This window comes from Stenella coeruleoalba (assembly GCF_951394435.1).
Source record: "Stenella coeruleoalba genome assembly, chromosome: 1".
NCBI classification, from domain to species: domain Eukaryota; kingdom Metazoa; phylum Chordata; class Mammalia; order Artiodactyla; family Delphinidae; genus Stenella; species Stenella coeruleoalba.
In genome coordinates, this window is record NC_137169.1 from 1,140,272 (window position 1) to 1,159,373 (window position 19,102).

The 19,102-nt window shown below is 65.3% G+C and overlaps 1 protein-coding gene across 1 annotated transcript in view; it reads left to right on the forward strand.

The window, feature by feature from the left end:
* SKI (SKI proto-oncogene) overlaps positions 1–18,680 on the forward strand; it is a 58,417-nt gene extending 39,737 nt beyond the window's left edge. The window contains exons 2-7 of the mRNA XM_079927341.1: positions 15,613–15,732; positions 15,814–15,929; positions 16,413–16,675; positions 16,776–17,077; positions 17,656–17,886; positions 18,457–18,680. Coding sequence (XP_079783467.1) covers positions 15,613–15,732; positions 15,814–15,929; positions 16,413–16,675; positions 16,776–17,077; positions 17,656–17,886; positions 18,457–18,645 — 1,221 coding nt within the window. The 3' untranslated portion in view covers positions 18,646–18,680. The remainder of the gene's footprint in view (positions 1–15,612; positions 15,733–15,813; positions 15,930–16,412; positions 16,676–16,775; positions 17,078–17,655; positions 17,887–18,456) is intronic.
* The last annotated feature ends 422 nt before the right edge of the window (positions 18,681–19,102 follow it).

Consider the following 19,102-nt stretch of genomic DNA (forward strand, 5'->3'; position numbering starts at 1 on the left):
TTCCCTCTAAGGACTGCTCCAGCTGCAAGTGCAGGGGGCTGGGGGAGGGTCACGGACGTGGAAAGCTGTCCCCGGCCAAGGCCACCCCACGCCCCAGCCCTGCAGATAGAGGCGCTGTCTGCCTCACTCTGGCCCCATGTGCACACCCTGCTAGGGGGAGACCGAGGCCGGAGGTCGGCGGGCTCCTTGAGGGAAGTGAGGTGTTTCTCCTTTAGTTGTTTCAAGTGGGATCTTTCAAAAAGCAGATTCAGTGGTGACACCCCCTCTCCCGCCATCTGTGTCATTAGCGTTTAGGAGACACGTTAGCCATTGGGGTGGAACCCGTTCCTGTGTGGGCAGACGGCGGCCCCTTCTCCAGGAGGCCGCCTGGGTCACCATTGCAGAGGGAGGGCCCGGTGTTCCCAATGTCACTGCCAGAGCCTGGCCTGCTGTAACCGCATGTGATTGAACCCCTGAACAACCCCGACATGACACCCAGTCTCCTGGCCTGCAGAGAGGAGGCCGTGTCACCTGACACCTCACACGTGCACCTTTTAAGAATGTACACCTGGCCTAGAAAACAGCAGCGAACACAGGCTATAGTGTGGGTATTAAAAAATGAAACCGGAGACCCCAGTCTTCCTATTAGATCATGTGAACTCGGGTCTTAGGGTCAGTGAGGGTCAGAGAGAGCGCGGGTGGGCCGTGGGCTCCGGTCCCTGCTGTGGCCTTGGCCACAGTGGGCAGAGCAGGCCCAGACCTGGGGCGAGGGGCCAGCCGCTGATTCTAATGGTGGCCCCAGCCCTCCTCCCCCCAAGGAGAAGGCACAGGAAGCCCCTGTCTCTGCTCCCTCCCCCAGGGCTGCTGAGACACCCTTCCCTTCCCTGTGGGGTCCTTGGCTTTGTGCAGTGAGAGAAGGGGGCCCGGGGGCTGGTATGGGCGGGGGTGGGGGTGGGGTCAGGTCCTGGGCTGGGCAGGTCCCCTGGTGCAGCCATGTCACCCAGAGTCTGGCCTGGCAGCACTGGGAGAGCCTTGGTGCCTGGGCCCCTGGCCTCCTGCCCCTGCCAGGCCCTGCCCCCACCTGCCTCTTGATGGGGGGGTGTCCTGGGATGCTCCGCAGGAGGGGAGCTTCAGGGGTCTCAGGGCCCGTTGCCCGGCTCACCAGTGGTGGGGATTCTGCAGCTGCGGGGCTGTCATGTGACCGGCGTGGTTCCTGCTGTAGGCGAGACGTGTTAGGGCTAGACGTTCGAGAAACCCCATGTCCTCTGCTCTGAGGTAGCAGAGCCTGTGTCGCCCCATTTTTCAGATGAAAAACTGGTGTGGATTCTTCAGCCGCGTCCCCCGCTCACCCCTGTTGCCCGCGTCCTGGCTCTCCTGGGCCCAGTGTGGCCCACATAGCCTCCTCCCCGGTGCTGGTCACCCTCGCCCCCTCCCCACCCCAGCCCACCCCACTGGCAGGGATGAGCCTCAGACGGGAGGGGCTGGGCCCCCTTGGAGACCCTCATCCGAGTGTGAGGGTGACGCGGTGCGCTTCACGCCGTGTGTTCTTCATTTTACTAGGAACCCACTCTGGTGGCCCTGCCGCCTTGTGCCCTGGTCAGTGCTGGCGACAGGCCCGTGGACTCTCGGCTCTGTGATTCCAGGGTCACGTCTTTGGGACCCACGAGCAGCTGTCTTTCAGCCTGGGCTTGGGGACTCACCGGGGATACACCAGCGGTGACTTCGCTGGCCCCTTGCCGGCCTCGGTGCCTCCGCCTGGAAGCAGAGGCGGCCACCGCGCCAGCTCTGAGTAGCCCCGCGGCCGGGCAGCGCCACCGTCCACCCGCGCCGGCTCAAGCGCTGGGCTCACTGTTGTGTCGGTTTCTATGGCGAGAAAACAAGCAGGGCGGCTGCCGGGAGGGGGAGGGGAAGGGAGGGAAGAGGTGCAGGCGCTGAGGAAGCCGAACAGACCGGCGGCGTGGGCGGGGCCGGCCGGGGCTACTTCCTGGCGGGGAAGCGGGCGAAAGTGCCGTCCCTCCAGCTGCCCGCTGAGGCCGGGGTGCCTGCAAGAGCGGGGCTGGGCCTCGTCGGCCGTCGGCACGTGCGGTGCCTGGGGGAGGGGACCTGCCTGGGGAGGATCTTTAGGTTGCTGAGGAGTGGAGGGCAGCTCCCCTGGGACCCCGCCTGCTGGCGGAGGAGGCTGCACGGGGTCTGGCCCAGCGGTGCCGCAGCGGTGGCCAGGTCCGGTGTGTCTTGCCTTCCGCCTGCGCCGCCCGCTGGTCCTGCCGCCCACGCCTGGCTCGCCGCAGCCTCCTTTTGGCCCCGGGTCACCCTGATTTCTCTCGGGGCTGCTTGCAGGTCTGGGTGAGGGGCCAGGCTGCCTCCCCCTGCTGCTGCGCCCCTCCTGAGAGCCCCTCCAGGGGAACCCAAGGTCTCCAGCTGACCGGGGAGCCGTTGCCAGTGCCGCTGCGAGAGCGCCCTGGGTCGGGCTCCCTTCCCTTCCCCCCCAGGAGGCCTGCACCTGGAGGAGGAGAGGTGGAGGCAGATGGGCTTTCAGCCACCCTCCTCTGGGTCACCTGCCCACCCGGCCGCACCCACCCGGGGTTCTGCTGTGGCCCCCGTGGCTGGAGGGCGGGGTGGGCGCTCCACGCACGGTCCCGCGGCTCCATCCCTGTCACATTCCCGTCAGTGGCTGGTGTGGACAGGGGAGTTTAGGGGCCCACGTGTGTGCTTCCTGGACAGATGCACCCCCAACGATAAAAAGAAGTGACCTTTTCCTGTAATTAGAATTGGGAGCACAGAAAACCCTTTGGCTTTGAAGTGTGTTTGGACCCCAGTGGGCAGCCTGTGTGCTGCCTTGAGCTCTGGTTCAGATGCACGGTGGTTTTCGCGGAGCTGTGGGGAGCTGGGCGGCAGCTCACGGCAGCCTCCCCAGTGAATTTCTGTCTTCCCCGCCATCACCAGCTCCGTGTGCACTTGGGAGGTGTTGACAAATGGGCTTAAAAGTCTTCTTTTGCAGGATCTTATCCTTAACAGTTAGAGAGTGGTTTCCAAGTTCCCTCGCTCTGGCGTGAGCCGACGGGTGGCGCTCACACGCGCCCTGGGGCTCCACGTGGGTGACACTGGACCGCAGGGCCGGCTTCTGTGGGCAGCCCTTTGCGTCCCCAAGGACGGCGAGTGGCCGCTGCTGAGCCTGTGCAGCTGGGTACCTTGCGGGTCCACGGTGACCGAACGCGTTGAGGGTCTGGGCTGGCTTCGTAACCCGGCTTTTGTCTGGGAAGCAGGAGGAAAGGGCCTGAAATGCCTACACTTCATCTCTCTTTTGAGGTCTCTCAACTTGTCGCAGTGGGGGGGGGGGTATTGTTTTTTAATGCCATTTCAGATAAAGAAAAAATTAAAAATTTAAGCTATCACCCTGAGTTTTACTGTTCCTCCTGCCGTCGTGTGATGCCACTTTTAAATGCAAAGATGAGAGCGTCTGAGGTGTGTGCAGGGTCGCTGCAGCCTGCGTGTGTGTTTCGTCCTTGTCTGGCTGACGGCGCTGCCCCCCACCCCCAGCTGCCTCTGCCTCCCTCTGAGGTGTGGAAGGCGGGAGAGACGAGAACCCGGGTCCCCAGCTCCCGTTCTGGCCGCGTCTCTGACTCTAGCGTGGGTACCGAGAGGCCAGGACGGCCTCCTGGGCTGGGGTGGGAGGCGGATGGCCCCCTCTGTCTGAAGGGAAGCCCTGGCCCGTTGGGATCACACGCCATCTCTCTGGCTCTGCACACACCCCTGTCCCGTTGGATTTCATTCACAAAATAACATTTGATCGAAGGTGAAGAGGTGACCCCAGCAGAGCCTTGACCCCAGTGTGCGGTCGTGGGCCTGCAAAGCCAGCCCTGGTGTCTTACCTTCAGGTTAAAAAGCCCTCGTGGGAGGGGCCTCCTAGGACCCCCTTCCCGGCCCTCCTCCTGCCCCCGGGGGTGTGTGGTAGTTGGTGTCAGGCTCTGGAGGGCCGGGAGACCCCCATGCTGTGCAGAGATTGGCCGCCTGTCCCCTTTGGGTGGGTACATCTTGGGGATGTTTTTACTTAGATTCTGAAGACGGGGACAGTGCTCCCTGGACAGGAAAAATCCTGATGTGGAGAGAAACGGGGAGCTCCTGACATGGGCGGTTTGGACCCCAAGAACGTCGTGAGCGGCCTCCTCTACCCCCGAGGATGGTTCAGGCTCTGTGGCCCCCTGCGAGGTGGGCTGCTGGGAGGGTCTGCTCCCGTGGACTGAGCACGGGGCTCCCCTAAGTGGGATGGGGCGTGTGGGCGGTGGACCTCGTCCTCCGAGGGCCTCCCGGGGCCCAGGGAGCTGGGTGCCAGCCAGGGGGAGGAGTCGTTTGAGAGCAGAGAGTCCTCGTCTCTCCCCCCCGCCTGCCTCTTTGGAAGCCCCCCATCCTGCACGGTCAGCACTGGAATTTGGGTCTGGTGGGCGGAGTGCTGAGAGCAGCACCGATTCCCTCCTGCCTCTCAGGATGCATGGATTGGGGGCGCTCGGGGTCCATCACGTGCCCTCGCCTGGGGCTGGGCCTCTTTACTGGCATCGTGTCTGTGTGTCAGTGAAGTCAACTCTGAGATTGGGCTGTGGTTGACCCGTGGGTGTCATGGCAGTGCCCTCGGGACGCTGATGGTGGCCGGGATCCGGGCCTTTCTTCTGGGCATGGAGCTCCTGGGCCTTCGAGTCCCTCCACAGAACTGACCAGCCCGCAGCACCTGTGTCACCTTCTCCAGGACCCCGGCCCCCAGGTTCCCGGTCCTCCTTCCGTCCTGGCTCACGCACCCACCCCCGAGGCTCCCGCTCAGGCGAGCTGGGCTGCGTAGCTCGCGGCAGGGCCTGGCGCGTGGCAAGCAGGCTTTCTGTGCACAGAGACCTGGGGTCTCGGGCTCCCAGCCCGCGGGAGTGGGGGGCGGGTGAGATGGCGGAGCCAAGTCTGGGGACGCGTTCCCGCCTCGGCCTCCTGTAGTGTGTCCTCCAGGGTGGGACACTGAGCAGCCCGAGGCCTCAGCTGCCCTGGGCCCCCAGGTGCTCCGCCATCTGCCGCCCCCTCCGCTCGCAGCCGAGGCCTAGGGTCCCGAGACCTCAGGAGACCCTCGGCCGGCATCACGTCGGCGTTTAGAGGAGCGGAAGGCCCTTCACTGGAAGGACGTGGGAGGCTGCTGTGTCCCGGCAGCCTCTGATCCTGGCTCAGCGCCCCCGGCCAGCGTCCGCATCGGTGCCCTGACTGATGGGACCAGGCGGGGCTGGGGGCTCTCTCCCCAGGGCCTGTCCCAGGGCCACCTGGGAGCCACCCCACCAGCCTGCCAGGTCTAGGGCTCTGCTCAGTGAAAGGCCTGCCAGGTCCCCGCTGACTCCCGGCTGCCCCGGGCCCGGGCTTCTCTCTGAGGCTCTCACCTGGAGCAGGTGACAGATCACACACGAGAGTGCCGTGTTATGCGTGTGTGCAGGCTACACGCCCCTACACGCCCGTCCGCTCGCGTGTGCCCCGCTCTTGTCCTGGTCCGAGCACGGCAGGTGTCAGCTGTGAGTCCGGGGGCGTGTGGGGGGGTGCCCTGGAGGTTTAAGCAGCAGAGGGTGGCCCTGGCCCCCACCTGGCATGGCGTGCAGCTCGGAGGAGGAGGCCAGTGGAGGGGACCTGGGGCCCGCAAGGCACGGGGGCTGTGTCCCCAGGGGCGGTGAGGGAGACGCCGTGGGTGTGGTGAGGCGCCCACGGAACCCCTGGCGGCAGTTGTGGGTGTGAGCAGAGGGGCCAGGGACAGGCTGGCATCTGGGCACGGACGTGGGGCGGGGGGCAGAACAGGAGAAGGTAGGGGCGGCGGGGCGGCTGGTGACCCGGCAGAGCTGCTGCCCGGCCCGTGTGCCCGCTGCTGCATCAGGGCCCTTGTCTGGGGACAGCGCCCATGCGTCCTGGTGGTTCCTGCGTCAGAGGCTTGTTGGGGGTCGAGGGTGAGGCCGACCTTCCCGAGGGGCCTTGGTGGGGTGAGGGCCACATGGGGCATGGTGGTGTCCAGCCCCGCCCCTCCCGCTGCCCCGTAAACTGTCCTCTTCCTCTCAGGCTGGTTCTTAGTCACCCTCCAGAAGGGCGGCCCCAGTGCCCTGTGTTGCCTGCTGGCTTTCTCTCTTGTTCTGGATGGCGAGGCCTGTTGGCCCTCCTCCCTCTCTGCCCAGGGGCTGGAGGCCTGGCGACCACTATGCCCCCCCCACCCCCCCCGGCCGGTCAGGGCGCTGGGAAAGACGCTGTCCCTCACCACCCCTCAAGGACATTGTCCTAAGAGTAGAATGAGCCCCAGAACAGCTTCATTGTTCCTGGGGTTCTGGTGTTTGGGGTTTTTTTTGTAAAGTCCTTTTAACAGTTACTTTCCAGTGACCGCTAAGGAAAAGAAAAGGTTCCGTTCCACCCTGCCTGGTCCAGCGGGGGACTTCCCCTGATTTTCTGATGCTAAAAGGGAGGTTTTGCAGGGGTGTGGGAGGCCTTGTGCAGCAGGGCTGGTGGCGGGTCCGTGACGTGGCGAGGACTGTAGGGCCACCGGAGGCCTCCCCGTGTCGGGGCTGATGTCCAGGGTCTTCAGGGACACCCCTTCCCAGAGCCCCGCCCTGCCCCTCCCGTCCCCTCTCTGCATTCTCCTCCACAGGAGGGTTGGTGGGGGGTGGGTGGGAGGACCTCCCTCTGGGAGCCAGGCCAAAGGTCCCTCCTTGCGGAGGGAATGCGGACCCCTCCATTGAGAGCCGCTGAGGTCTGGTTCCCAGGGGAGGGGCAGCGACTGTTTCCTTAGAAAAGTCTTAACTTATTCTTGTCGACGGTGTGGAAATAACAGAAAAGGTGACCCATTTAAGTTTAAAAAAAATCAAAGCAAATCTGTAAAACTGCTATTTTCACTTCATTTTGGGGTTTGGGGTTGTCTTGCAAAGTTAATCCGCTTCCTCTGTACCACAGTAATCAGAAAATAGGTTAATTTAAGCATAATATGAAACATGAATTATCACGTGGAAAATATTAATGGTACTTACAAAAATAGCTCTGCAGTTTCTAGAACTGTGAGATCTGCAGGACCGTCCATGACGCAGCCCTTGGGCTGATTTAGAGGGAGTGGTCCCAAGCGTGGGGGCTGAGAGCTGCGCTGTAGGAGACGTGGGTGCTGTTGGCAGGACTTTGTCACAAAGCCTAGGTGGGATGCGGTGGCCCGGAGCCCCACCATCGCCCCGGGGAGCCACACTCTCTCCTCTGCGGCCTCCCTCTGAGGCGAGGCGGGCATCCCTGCAGGAAGGAGCCTGCGATTCCCTGCTGCGCCCACCCCGGGCAGGGGTTCAGGGGCCCAGCAGGGCTGGCCCCGGTCTTGGCAGTGGGTCCACGTGGCTGCAGGAGCGGGGCTGACTGCCCGCCCCTCGAGCTGCTGCGGTCCCTGTGGGCAACAGGCTCACCCCGGGCGGGAGAGTCCAGCAGAGCGGGGGGGGGGGGGGGTCGCTCTGCGGGGTGCCATGTGCCTGCCCGGCGCTGGTGCCCACCCACATGCACAGCTTCTCTCTGTGTCTGCTCCGCTCCGGCTGCGTCTCTTTGGGTGTTCCCACCCTGTGCTCCTCACGTGTAGGGTCTGTGGGTGTCTGCCCCTCTTAGGGGTCCGTGCAGGTCCATGGTTATGGGTTCTTGAGGGACTTTCCCCTGCATGGTGGGCGGGGGCCCCAGGCCCTTGTTGGTCGTGGTGGGCCTCCTGGGCCAGCACGTGACATGGGCGTGTCCTCCTGGGCTCAGCTCCACACTGCCACGGGGACGCTCGCTTGTCTTCTCCGGTGTCAGAGTGTGCGGACCGGGGTTCCGGGGCTGAGAAGCGGGGCTGGAGGCTGCTGCCCCCACCGATCTCCGGGAATCCCAGCCTGACGGCTGTGACAGCCCCACCTCCACCGGGGTTCAGAGAGGTGGGGTGGGTTGCTTTGAAGGCCCCATACTGCCCAGCAGGAACTTTTCATCTCTGTCTGTGGTCCTGGCTGTTTTTCTGCTGATCCGCTAAATGACAGGAAAATTGCAGAATGAGCAGCTGGACCGTGGGGCGCTCTGAATGTCATGGAGAGACCCCAGGCTCCCTGGCCGGCCCCTGCCCCACGGGGGTCTCCCCGGGACCCCCGCCTCGAGCCCCCGCCGGGCTGCGGTCATTGACACTCACCTGTCCCTGCTCTGGGGGACAAATCACCTTGGGTCCTGTCCTGGGGCTTGGAAGTCTCAGGAATGCTTCCAGTGTGTTTCTTGCTCCTCACCTAGAATCCGGGTGACAGACCCTCAGTGCTGCCTCAGCTCCAGACCAGCAGTGACTTTCTAATTCAGAAATATCAGTTAGGAGTGGAATTCCGTGTTAAGATTCAGTTAGAAATAGATGTGTTGTATTAAGATTCCTAGACTTTTTCTTTTCTTTTTTTTGTAAGATTGCTGTTTTTTTTTAAACGTGGTTTTCGTATGCCGTCTGTAACGTTTAAAAAATGCTCCTTAGACACGTTTTTGCCGATTTGTGCATTTGTAAGAACGTCTCTCACCGCTTTTCTGAGGCCTCAGTCTGGGGGGTGCAGGCTCGTTCTTGCGGGTGGAAGGCCCCTGAGGTTGGGGGCCGGGGTGGGGGGACTGCTTTGCCTTCCGAGTGGCTTGTAAGATGGTGATGGGGCCACAGGTGATGCCGAGTTGATCCCCCAGAGGGTGCTGCCCCTGGGTGCCGACCTGGGCGTGCCCACGTGCCCATGTCTTGCCAGGGGACCTAGGTCTTCAGCTGCTGAGGGTCGGGGCACAGAGCGGGGAGGGCCAGAGGGCGGGTGCTGGTGGGGGGAGCGGGTGGATGCCGGCCAGCGCGCTGAAGGTTCTCCTGCCCCCTGCTGTGTGAGGTGGTGGCCTGAGCAGCGCCCTCTGGCCCTACCTGTGAAGTGGCACCAGGCTTGAGAGAGCCAGCCGGGGTGGGGCTTCCGGGGCGCCCACTGCCAGGACGCCAGGCCACAGGGTTTGGGAGGCGGGGGCCGGGGTGGGCCTCAGGACCTCGGGGCCGCCCTCCGTGTCGAGCCTCTGCACTTGTGTGCAGCCCCACACCCACCCGCCATGGGACCCTGGCCAGGGCCACGTTGTCACCCTGGACATGCCCTGGCTGCCCGGCCAGGTGCCCAGTGGATGCCAGCCCCGCCGGGACCTTGCCTGACCCCTGACGCCGTCTCGGTGCCATGGACCTTGAGCGGCTCCCCGGGCTCCTCGGTCAGGAACCCTCGATCCTCAGTGGTTGGGTTTTTCAACCAACAGTTCCTCTTATTTTTCTAATAGGTATTTTTAGTAATAGCTTTGTTGAGATGTGATTCGCGTGCCAGAAAATGCGCCCTTTCTAAGAGTATGAGCCAGGGAGTTTTAGTGTATGCCACCCATCGCCGTCGTCTACTTTTAGGACGCTTCCATCACCCTGAAAGAAACCCGTGCCCCGTGGGCCCCCCATCACCCAGCACCCACCAATGCACTTCCTGTCTGCGGAATCTCCCGTTCTGGACGTTTCACGGGAATGGGACCATGTGGCCTCTCACATCTACTCCTCTCACCGGGCGCTGTGTCCTCACGGCTCCACCGTGTCGCGTGTCTGTGCCTCACTCCTCGTCAAGGCCGAGCGATGCTCGGTGTGTGGATGGACGGGACCACGTTTTGTTTTTTCATTCACCCACTGACGGACATTTGGCTGTTACGAATAATGCTGCTTTGAATACTCGTGTCTGATGTTTTTGCGGGTGTGTTTTCAGTAATCTTGAGTACAGGCCCAGGAGTGGAGCTGCTGGACTGTACGGCGGTTCTGTAGACTGTTCCACGGCGACGGCAGCTCTGTTCCTCCACCAGCAGCACACAGTGTTCCGCTTTCTCCACATCCTCACCGCCGCTTTTTTTTTTTTTTTTTTTGCGGTACGCGGGCCTCTCACTGTTGTGGCCTCTCCCGTTGCGGAGCACAGGCTCCGGACGCGCAGGCTTAGCGGCCACGGCTCACGGGCCCAGCCACTCCGCGGCATGTGGGATCTTCCCGGACCGGGGCACGAACCCGCGTCCCCTGCATCGGCAGGCGGACTCTCGACCACTGCACCACCAGGGAAGCCCCCTCTCACCGACGCTTTGTAGCGTCCATCCTTTCAACAATTACAGCCGTCCTAGTGAGTGTGAAGGGGCACCTCACGGTGTTTTTTTAAATTCTACGGTTTTTTTGAGGTGGTTGTAGGTTCACCTGCAGGCGTACGAGGTGACAGGTATTCCCGTGCACTTGGTCTAGATTCTGGTACCAGGTGTGAGTCCCTCTTTCTAGTCCTCTCGGGTGTTTACCGGGGGTCACGGGGTGGTTGTACACCAGCTTTCCTGGCAGCTGCCCCGGGTCACATCCCTGCCAGCGGCGCGCAGGCTCCCGATTTCCCTGAATCCTCACGACACTTGCTTTCTGGTTGTGATCGTCGCCGTCCTGACGGGTGTGAGGTGCGTTTCCCTGATGGTCAGTGACACTGAGCATGTCTTCGTGTGCTTGCGCTTGCTGGCCGTGTGTGTGCCGCCTTGGGAGCAATGCCTGTCCAGGGCCTGCGCCCTTGAGATGGCTTGTTTTTGTCTCGAGTTTCCGTTCTCATGTGTTCTGGATCCAGGTCCCTCATCAGAGGTGATTGCAGAGGTTTTTTTCCGTTGTGCGTGCTGTCTTCTCGCCTTCTCGATGGCGTCCTTTGAAGCACAAATGTCTGAGGCTGCTGAAGTCCCCCTCCGCTGTTTCATCTTTGGTCCCTTGTGCTTTGGTGTCATGTAAGCGGCTCACTGGGGGTGGGGCTCACACCGTCGGAGCCCTCATGGTTCCTCCAGACGCTTCACCTTCAAGTTTTCTCTGAGATGGTTTGAGGAAGCAGTTTATCGTAGGGGAGCTGCACAGAAACAGTCTCGGCCTTAGGGAGCCGGGAGGGCCCTCCCCTGGCCGCCCTCACCCCGAGAGCCCGGTGAGGACGTGAGGAGCAGAGGGGGGGTTTGGCTTGTGTCCTTTCAAGGACCCGCTTTCCAGCCGTGTGGAAAATAACGGTGGCAGCGCAGGTCCAGCAGCCCCTGACGCCCAGGCCGGGCTGCGCTCGGCCGCCTTCGTCCTGACCGGTGGCCCGTGGGCGGGGCCTCGCCGCGGCGGCTCTCTCCGATCTCGGTCTCCTGGGCTTTTGGGTGATCCTGCTGCTTCCCCCCCCCCCCCCCCCCCGCACTGGCCTGGGGGGAGGTGCCGTGGGCTCTGGACCATCGTCACAGCTTCCTGGAGCAGTTGGTGTTGCAGGTTGGCGGCCAGTGGTCTCGCCCCTCCGCTTCTGCCTTCTGCACGGGACCGGCAGCAGTCACTCTCCCCACGCCCACCCGGTCCTCCCGGCGCGTCCCAAAGCCCTTCCCTGAAATCCCTGAAGTGAGAGCCGCCTTGGACGGTGGGTGAGGCGCTCTCGCGGCCCCTAGCACAGCCTGCCTGGGCCTTTGGTGCAGAATCTGTGGGACTGTGAGCTGGCAAAGGGGAGCCGCTGCCTGCAGGTCGGCTCTGAGGCTGGCTGCTCTCCCAGCACACTCGCCGCCGCCTGGTGAAGAGGTGGAGGGGGGGTGGGTGGGGAGGGGATGATATAGGGGGTGCAGGCAGGTGTGTTGCACAGCAGGGCACGTGCCTCTGGAGGACACCCCCAGCTCTGTGCGAGCTTCCCGCTCACCTGGAAGGTGTGCGCTCACAGCCGAGAGGTGGGGACGTGGCCCCTCGTGTTGATCTGTGGGGGCTGCTCGCTGCCTCCGGGGAGAGGCTGGCGCTCTTCCTGTATCTGCTGGCTGGGCTGGGTCAGCCTGGGGTCCGGGGGGCAGGGGGTGACACCGAGGCTGATGTCCTTCTAACAAGTTGACGACCAGGGTCTGGCGGCTGGACAGTGCGTGTCGCCTCCTGGCCGAGCACAGTGCCTGGCCGGACCCTCATCTGGGCCTGGTCCCCGAGGTGGCAGAACTCCCGCCCCCAGCAAAGAGTTGGGGGAGCCAAGTGTTTCCTCCGTGGGGCAGGTCTTCTGTCCAGGCCGTGCTCCTTGGCCAGCGGCGCAGGTCTCACTGGGTGGACGCGCCCACCTGGCCCCCCAGACACATTGTCTAGTGCTGTTGGACCAGAGGGCGTGTGGGGACCAGCCGCCCTCAGCCCTGCAGAGCGCCCAGGGCAGCGGGCATCCTGGCCTTAGGCCCCGAGGCCAGAGGGGACGCCTCTGTGCTGCGAGGAAACAGACCGATCCAGCCCGGGGAGGGGGGTGGTTACCGCTCTCCTCTGGCTGCCAGTGCGCGGCCTGCACAGCTGAGCTTCGCGTGTGCACGACCCTGAGCAGGTGTGTGTGGCCCCTGGGGGTGCAGGGAGGCCCCTCATCCTGACGGCCCGGGGCGCCCTGGACAGACGCCTGCCTCCGTGCAGGTGGCGGATCTCAGGGCAGCGCGGCGCCTGTCTGGGCGGGTGGAGCCCTGTCACCTGCACGTCCCACAAGGGCTCACGGCTGCAGTCGTGGGCCTGAGCCGGGAGGTGACCGAGTGGCCGCTTGCTGCAGCCGGGCAGCCGCCTGGGTGGCATGCATTCCCACGTGCTCCGTGCTGGGCCCAGCCCGGGCAGCCCCGCCGCGCCGTGTTCAGGCGGCATCTCCCTCAGCCCTGCCTGCGTGTCTGTGTTCGAGGCCTGAGTCTGAGCCTTCCTCTCTGAGCCCCGGGCCCTTTGGGGCTGGTCCTGCCCTTGCTGCTGGGCTTCTCTTGCTGTGTCCCGTGCAGGTTAGCGCTGGGCGGCTCTGTGCCCTGCTTGTCCCCGGCTCTGCATTGCGGTTAGTGGGATCCGCCCTTCTGTACTGCTAGGGTCGCCCCAGAGCTGGGAACATGGGGGGTGGTATGCCCCAGCGCTCTGTGTGTGCGGACGTCACGCCGTGCGCTCAGGCCTCAGCCCGGTGCCACGAGCTGCATCTGGAACGTTCTTTCTCCTTTCTTTCCTCCCCCACGTACGTTGTCGCTTTCTGTTTTAAGATGTCCAAGGTGTAGGGCATAAGAAACAGAGCGCGGCACGGCAGGGCAGGCCCATGGGGTGGGGACTGCCAGCATCCGGGGGCTCCTGAGGTCCCCAGATGTGCAGGCCAGGGCCCAGCGTCCAGGCCCTCGTGCTGCCAGGCCCTGGGGCTCTCAGTGCAGCACTGGGGGTGGGGACTCGGAAACCCAGGGTGAGCTTCGTCTTCGATGGCCCAAAGCCCTCCTTCCGCCCCTTCCCCACCTCTGGGCCTTAGCACAGGGTGTAGGCTGCTCCGCCAGTGGGTCCAGGGCCTGCTGCCTGCAGGGAGGAGCCCCCCAGGTTTGCCTGGCTGGGCTGGCCTGCAGGGCCTTTGGGGCTCAGGCACTAAGTATGGCCCTTGGGAGCACGAGGTGGGGGACGCTGGAAGCCCCCCCGGCCCGGTCTGCCTGCTGCTGTTGCACTGGTCTCTGGCGGTGGCCACAGTCCCAGCAGCCGTCCACACTCCACTCCACCCATATCCAGCGGGCCCCACGGTTTGGTGCCTCTGACTTGGCTGACGCTCCTGGCCTGGCCGGACATGAAAGTCACAGGAGTGACAGCACTCCCAAATCGTACCCCCAAATCCTTGCAGACGTACACAGATCCCTGGGTGACACACAGACCCCACAGTGGGGAGCGCCCTACGGGCAGACGCGTGTCCTGTCCTCCGTGGTGACGCACGCGCATGGCCGCTGAGCAGTCCTGCGTGGCGGCACCCTGTGGTGGTGGGGTGTCTCCTGGGACCCACGTCTTGGCGCTGTCCCTACAGGCTTCTCAGTCAGGCAGCACCCCCACCGCCCGCGCTGGGGCATGTGCACGGGGCACGTGCTCCCACCCGGGTCCTCGTTTGTGGGGAAGTGGCCATGGGCGCCCAGCCCCACTGCCGGGGAGCGTCCTGGGCTTCGAGGCGCCCAGCGGGGTCAGGAGCCGGAGGCCACAGGCTCACCTCCTCGCACGGGGGGACATGCGGCCATGGCCGCGCACAGCTCTGTCCCCGACTGCCTGCTGTCGCTGGCCCGTCCTTCCCAGGGCTTTGAGGAGGCCGCACTCCCTCGGGGCCCTGGCAGCCCCGTGCCCGCCCAGCCTCGCTCCACAAGCCCCTCTTCCGCTGCTTCCTCGTTTTCGTAACCGGTCGGCTGCGCTTCCTGGAGGGCGCACCGGGGTCCGGAGTCTCAGGGGCTGCTCGGCTTTCCGAGTTGCCTCCCCGCGTCCTGGGTGGACCAGGGCTCGGGGTGAGGCGGGGGCAGGAGGCTCCGGCCCTTCTCCGAAGTGGGAAGCCGGCTCTGCCGCGCGGCTCATCTGACACCCGCCACGAGGCTCCCTGAGGTTTCTCGGAATCGGAGGAGCCGGCGGGGCCGCTGTGGCTTCTCTCCCTTGAGAACTGGGCTCAGACAGGAAACCCCACCCTTGTGGGTGTCGCCCGGTCTAGGCATCACCACGACTCCTTTCCCCTGAAAAGCAGCACCAAGTGGGTCTCTCTTTCCTGAGTGTTTTCAGGTCTGAGCAGACGGTCCCTGCTGTCTGTGGGACCCCCGAACCGTCTCCTGGGGCTGGGTGGGCAGGCTGTTTGTTGGGACAGCTGCCCTGTGCGGGGACCGACCCACAGGTCTGGGGCCCGAGGGCTACACGTTGCCTGGAGCAGAGTTAGGGAGCCTGGCTCCCTGCGCACACACCCACGTGTGCCGGCTCCTTCACCCTGGGGGGCCTGGCCCAGCCTGGCCCCCTGTCTCTTGAGTTCTGTGGTGATGGCTCTGCTGACCCTCGGGTCAGTTCTGGGGTTCAGTATTTTCTCCAAGTGCCCCCTGGGGCAGAAGGAGCCCCTCCCCCATCCACCCCACCCCTCTTGAGGTCTGGCCTGGGGGTGATGGGCACTGTCCCCCAGCCCCTCGCCCTCAGTGGCCTCCCGGATACGCCCAGGCTCCGGCCGGGGCGGGGTGGGGGAGGCACCGTCCGTCCTCCAAAGACTGTTCTGTTTTCTTGGGGAGGGACCCTGTGTCCTCAGGACTCTGGTGCCAGCAGACTGGGGGGAAGTTTGACACCAGCCCAGGAGGCCACTTGGGCCACAGCATCCAGCAGACACAACGCTCGGCTGCTGGGCCCGGGGTCGCTGTCCCAAGCTTCCTTCCCTGACAGCAAGACTTGGGAAAGTCGAGGGGGCTTCCTTGCCAAACTGAACACAGTTCATTTGGGGAATGTTCTTTCAGGCGGGGAGGGGGCACGGCCCAGGGCTGCCCTGCCAGCCTAGCGTGCAGCTGCCCCAGGCCCCATGTGGTGAAGTCCAGAACTCTGGGGGTGCTGCGTGGCGCCCCTGGAAAGCTCTGCGTGGTGCCGACAGGGCCCTATACTCGGCCAGCGAGCCTGCCTGCCGGGCTGCCTCTTCCAGACCGGCGGTGGCCTGAGGGTAGGGGCAGGGGTCCCTCCTGCTGTCTTGCACCAGTGCCCGGTGGGCGTGTGTGCAGCACTGCTGTGGGGCCGGGCCTGCCCTGGGTGATGAGTCGGGCAGGGTGTACGCGTCCCTGGACACGACTCGTACTCAGCTGCGTCTGAGACTGGGCCCTGGGGGACCCCTCGCAACCTGCCAACGGGAACTTCTGTGTTGCTCACAGGTCTCCGAGCCCCCGGCCTCCGTAAGAAAAGCAGACGACGCCCCCTCCCAGCACCCCACACCCTCCGAGAAGGACAAGCAGTCTGGCTGGCTGCGGACTCTGGCCGGCTCCTCCAGCAAGGTGCCGTGTGGCCCGGGCGTGCGGGGCGGGCGCGCGGGGCGGCCTGGGGCCCAGCCTCTGACGGCGCCTCTCTCCCGACAGAGCCTGGGCTGCATCCACCCTCGCCAGCGCCTCTCTGCCTTCCGACCCTGGTCCCCTGCGGTTTCTGCGAGTGACAAAGAGCTCTCCCCACACCTCCCAGCCCTGATTCGAGACAGGTGAGTACCCGCCAGCTCTGACGGGCATGTCTGCGTCCCAGCTCAGCCTGACCCTGCTGTGGGGCCCCGAAGCAGTCGGGGAAGCAGGTTCCCGCTTTAATCATCACTGAGCTCGACGGGCACATGGTCTGCAGGCTGTGTGTCAGATCCCCAGCCCCCCGGTTGAGGCAGCTGCAGAAGTGCTGGTTCTTTGATGGCATGGGGGGTGGGGGGGGAACGCTAGGATTTTCTGTGGCGTCTGGAGTTGGCCGCGCGCTCTACGTTGGCTGTGGCCTGTCCCACGTATGGTGGCTGGTCGCCGTGTTGCAGCTCCCCCAGGGCCCCGGGCTGTAGTGTCTGCTCCCTTGCACGGTCCATGGGAGCTGGGGCCACGATGGGGGGTGGTGTGCAGCGGAGGTGCGGAGACGTGCAGGGGCACAGGGGCGGGGTGAGGGGCTGCGAGGGGCAGATGCCGAGGCCCCGATGCCCGCCACACCCCTGCAGCTTTTACTCCTACAAGAGTTTTGAGACGGGCGTGGCCCCCAACGTGGCCCTAGCACCGCCAGCCCAGCACAAGGTGGCGAGCAGCCCGCCCTGCGCCACGGTCGTCTCCCGGGCCCCCGAGCCCGTCACCAGCTGCGTCCAGCCTCGGAAGCGGAAGCTGACAGTGGACACCCCTGGAGCCCCAGAGACGCCGGCACCCGGGCCTGCCCCCGAGGAGGAGAAGGACTCGGAGGCCGAGGTGGAGGTGGAGGGAAGAGAGGAGTGTGAGTGCGGCCGCAAACCTGCCCCGGGGCGGCGGGGGCGCCCGCCCGTTCTTCCGGGGGCGGCCCCTGCTGACCCGCGCCCCCGCCGCCTGCCTTGCAGTCACCTCCTCGCTGTCCTCGCTGTCCTCCCCGTCCTTTACCTCATCCGGCTCCGCCAAGGACCTGAGCTCCCCGGGCCTGCTCGCCCTGCCTGCGGCGCCCGGCGCCCCCGATGCCGCGGCCCCCGCCGACACCCCGAGCAGCGGGCTGGAGGCCGAGCTGGAGCATCTGCGGCAGGCCCTGGAGGGCGGCCTGGACACCAAGGAAGCCAAAGAGAAGTTCCTGCACGAGGTGGTGAAGATGCGCGTGAAGCAGGAGGAGAAGCTGAGCGCCGCGCTGCAGGCCAAGCGCAGCCTCCACCAGGTGGGGCGGGCGGGGGCCGGCGGGGGCACGAGTGTGCGGGGAAGGAGCGGGCGCTGCCCCGCCGGCCCCTTGCGCGCCGGTTCCGGGCCGCTCCACCCGGGACTGCTTCCTTTCCCGGCGGGGGCTGGAGGCCCTGCGGTTGTGCCATCGGCCCCCTGGTCGCCTTGTGCGCCACCTTGTGGGGGGCGGGGCTGTCACCCCAGGGCTCAGCTGCATTCACACCTCAGCCGGCGTCTGACACGTGGCCCCAGCACAGCACAGCCCTGCCAGCCCCGAGAGCCCCATTTCCACCACTCTCTCAGAAACCCGCACCAGTTCCCTGGTTCTGGTTGGAGGTGTGGCTCCCCACATGCATCTTCATGAGCGTGTTGGGGGCCGGGGCTGAGACCCCGAAAAGGGCCGCCGCCTCTCCTTCTGGCTGCGTAGGGTCCCCGGGGCCCCCAGATGGCACCGTGCCTGGGGGAGCCCCCTCCCCCGGCCGCAGGGACTCCCCCCGGGCTGTGCACGGTGGGCACCGGAGGGCCGGGGCCGGAGAGGCCTGGCGTGAGGGCGCCCCTGAGCCGGCGCCCTCGCCCCAGGAGCTGGAGTTCCTGCGCGTGGCCAAGAAGGAGAAGCTGCGGGAGGCCACGGAGGCCAAGCGCAGCCTTCGGAAGGAGATCGAGCGGCTCCGGGCTGAGAATGAGAAGAAGATGAAGGAGGCCAACGAGGCGCGGCTCCGCCTGAAGCGGGAACTGGAGCAGGCGCGGCAGGCGCGCGTGTGCGACAAGGGCTGTGAGGCCGGCCGCCTGCGGGCCAAGTACTCGGCCCAGGTATGTGGGCTGTCCGGCCGGGGAGGACACGTGCACCGTCCATCAGCATCTCAGGGTCCCTCCCCTCCTCGCGGGGCCGCCCCGGGCGTGGGGAGCCTGCAGGCCGACCTGGCCCTGCTGGGCTTTGGGGTCCTCCTTCCAGGGGGGTGTCCTGGCCCCAGGCTCTCCTCACCTCCCGTCCTGGGGGGAGGGCCGCACCCATACCCGCACCCTCACCCTCACGCACCGTTAAAAGTCTCAGCCTGTCCCAGTTGGCCACCCTGCCTGGCCTGGGGTCGGGAGACGGGGTCCCGTCTCACGGCCATCTCCGGGGCCCGGGCCGGGGCCCAGGAGGCTGAGAGGTGCCCCGAGGCCTCCGCACTCGGGGCTCGGGTAGTTCCCCAACTCGGGGTCTCCGCGGGCAGGGTTGGTGCTGCCCGGGAAGCTCCCCCAGGCCCTGCCAGGCTCACCAGCCCGGGTCCAGTGGGCGGCGGGCGGGGCGAGCCTGTGATGGGCCGGAGGGTCAGGCCGGGGCCGGGGCGGCGGCCAGGTGGGGAGCGGGCCCGGCTAACGCGGGGCGTCCCCTTCCAGATCGAGGACCTGCAGGTGAAGCTGCAGCACGCGGAGGCCGATCGCGAGCAGCTGCGGGCTGACCTCCTGCGGGAGCGGGAGGCCCGGGAGCACCTGGAGAAGGTGGTGAAGGGGCTGCAGGAGCAGCTGTGGCCACGGCCCCGCTCTGAGGCCACGGGCGGCGAGAGCACGGCCGAGCTGGAGCCCTAGCCGGACCCACTGTCTGCTGCGCGGGGCGGACGCCGCAGGGCGGGCGGGCGGGCGGGCAGGTGGGCGGCGGGGCTGGGGGCTCCGTGCCGGCGGGGCCGCTCCCCACCCCCACCCCGGCCCCCCAGCCCCGGTCCATATAGCACAACGTCTTACTGTGCCTAGAACCAAGCTAGTGTTCGGAACCACATGCTTTTGGAATCCACTGCAAGATTTTCTACTGGCCAAGGTCAAGCAAGCACGCCGGTCCCCACCTGCAGCCGGCGTCGAGGCCAGCTCGGTAGCTGCAGCTGGCGCTCCGCTTGCCGGATCGTTCTAACATTTACACTTTTGTGATAAGCTATTTAAAACCCATAAGGAGACTTGATATTCAAAGAAATCAACATGTTTTTTAATGACTAACTTTTAAAAGCCCCACCCACACGTGACGCCACCTGAGGACCCGCAAGGGAGCCAGGGT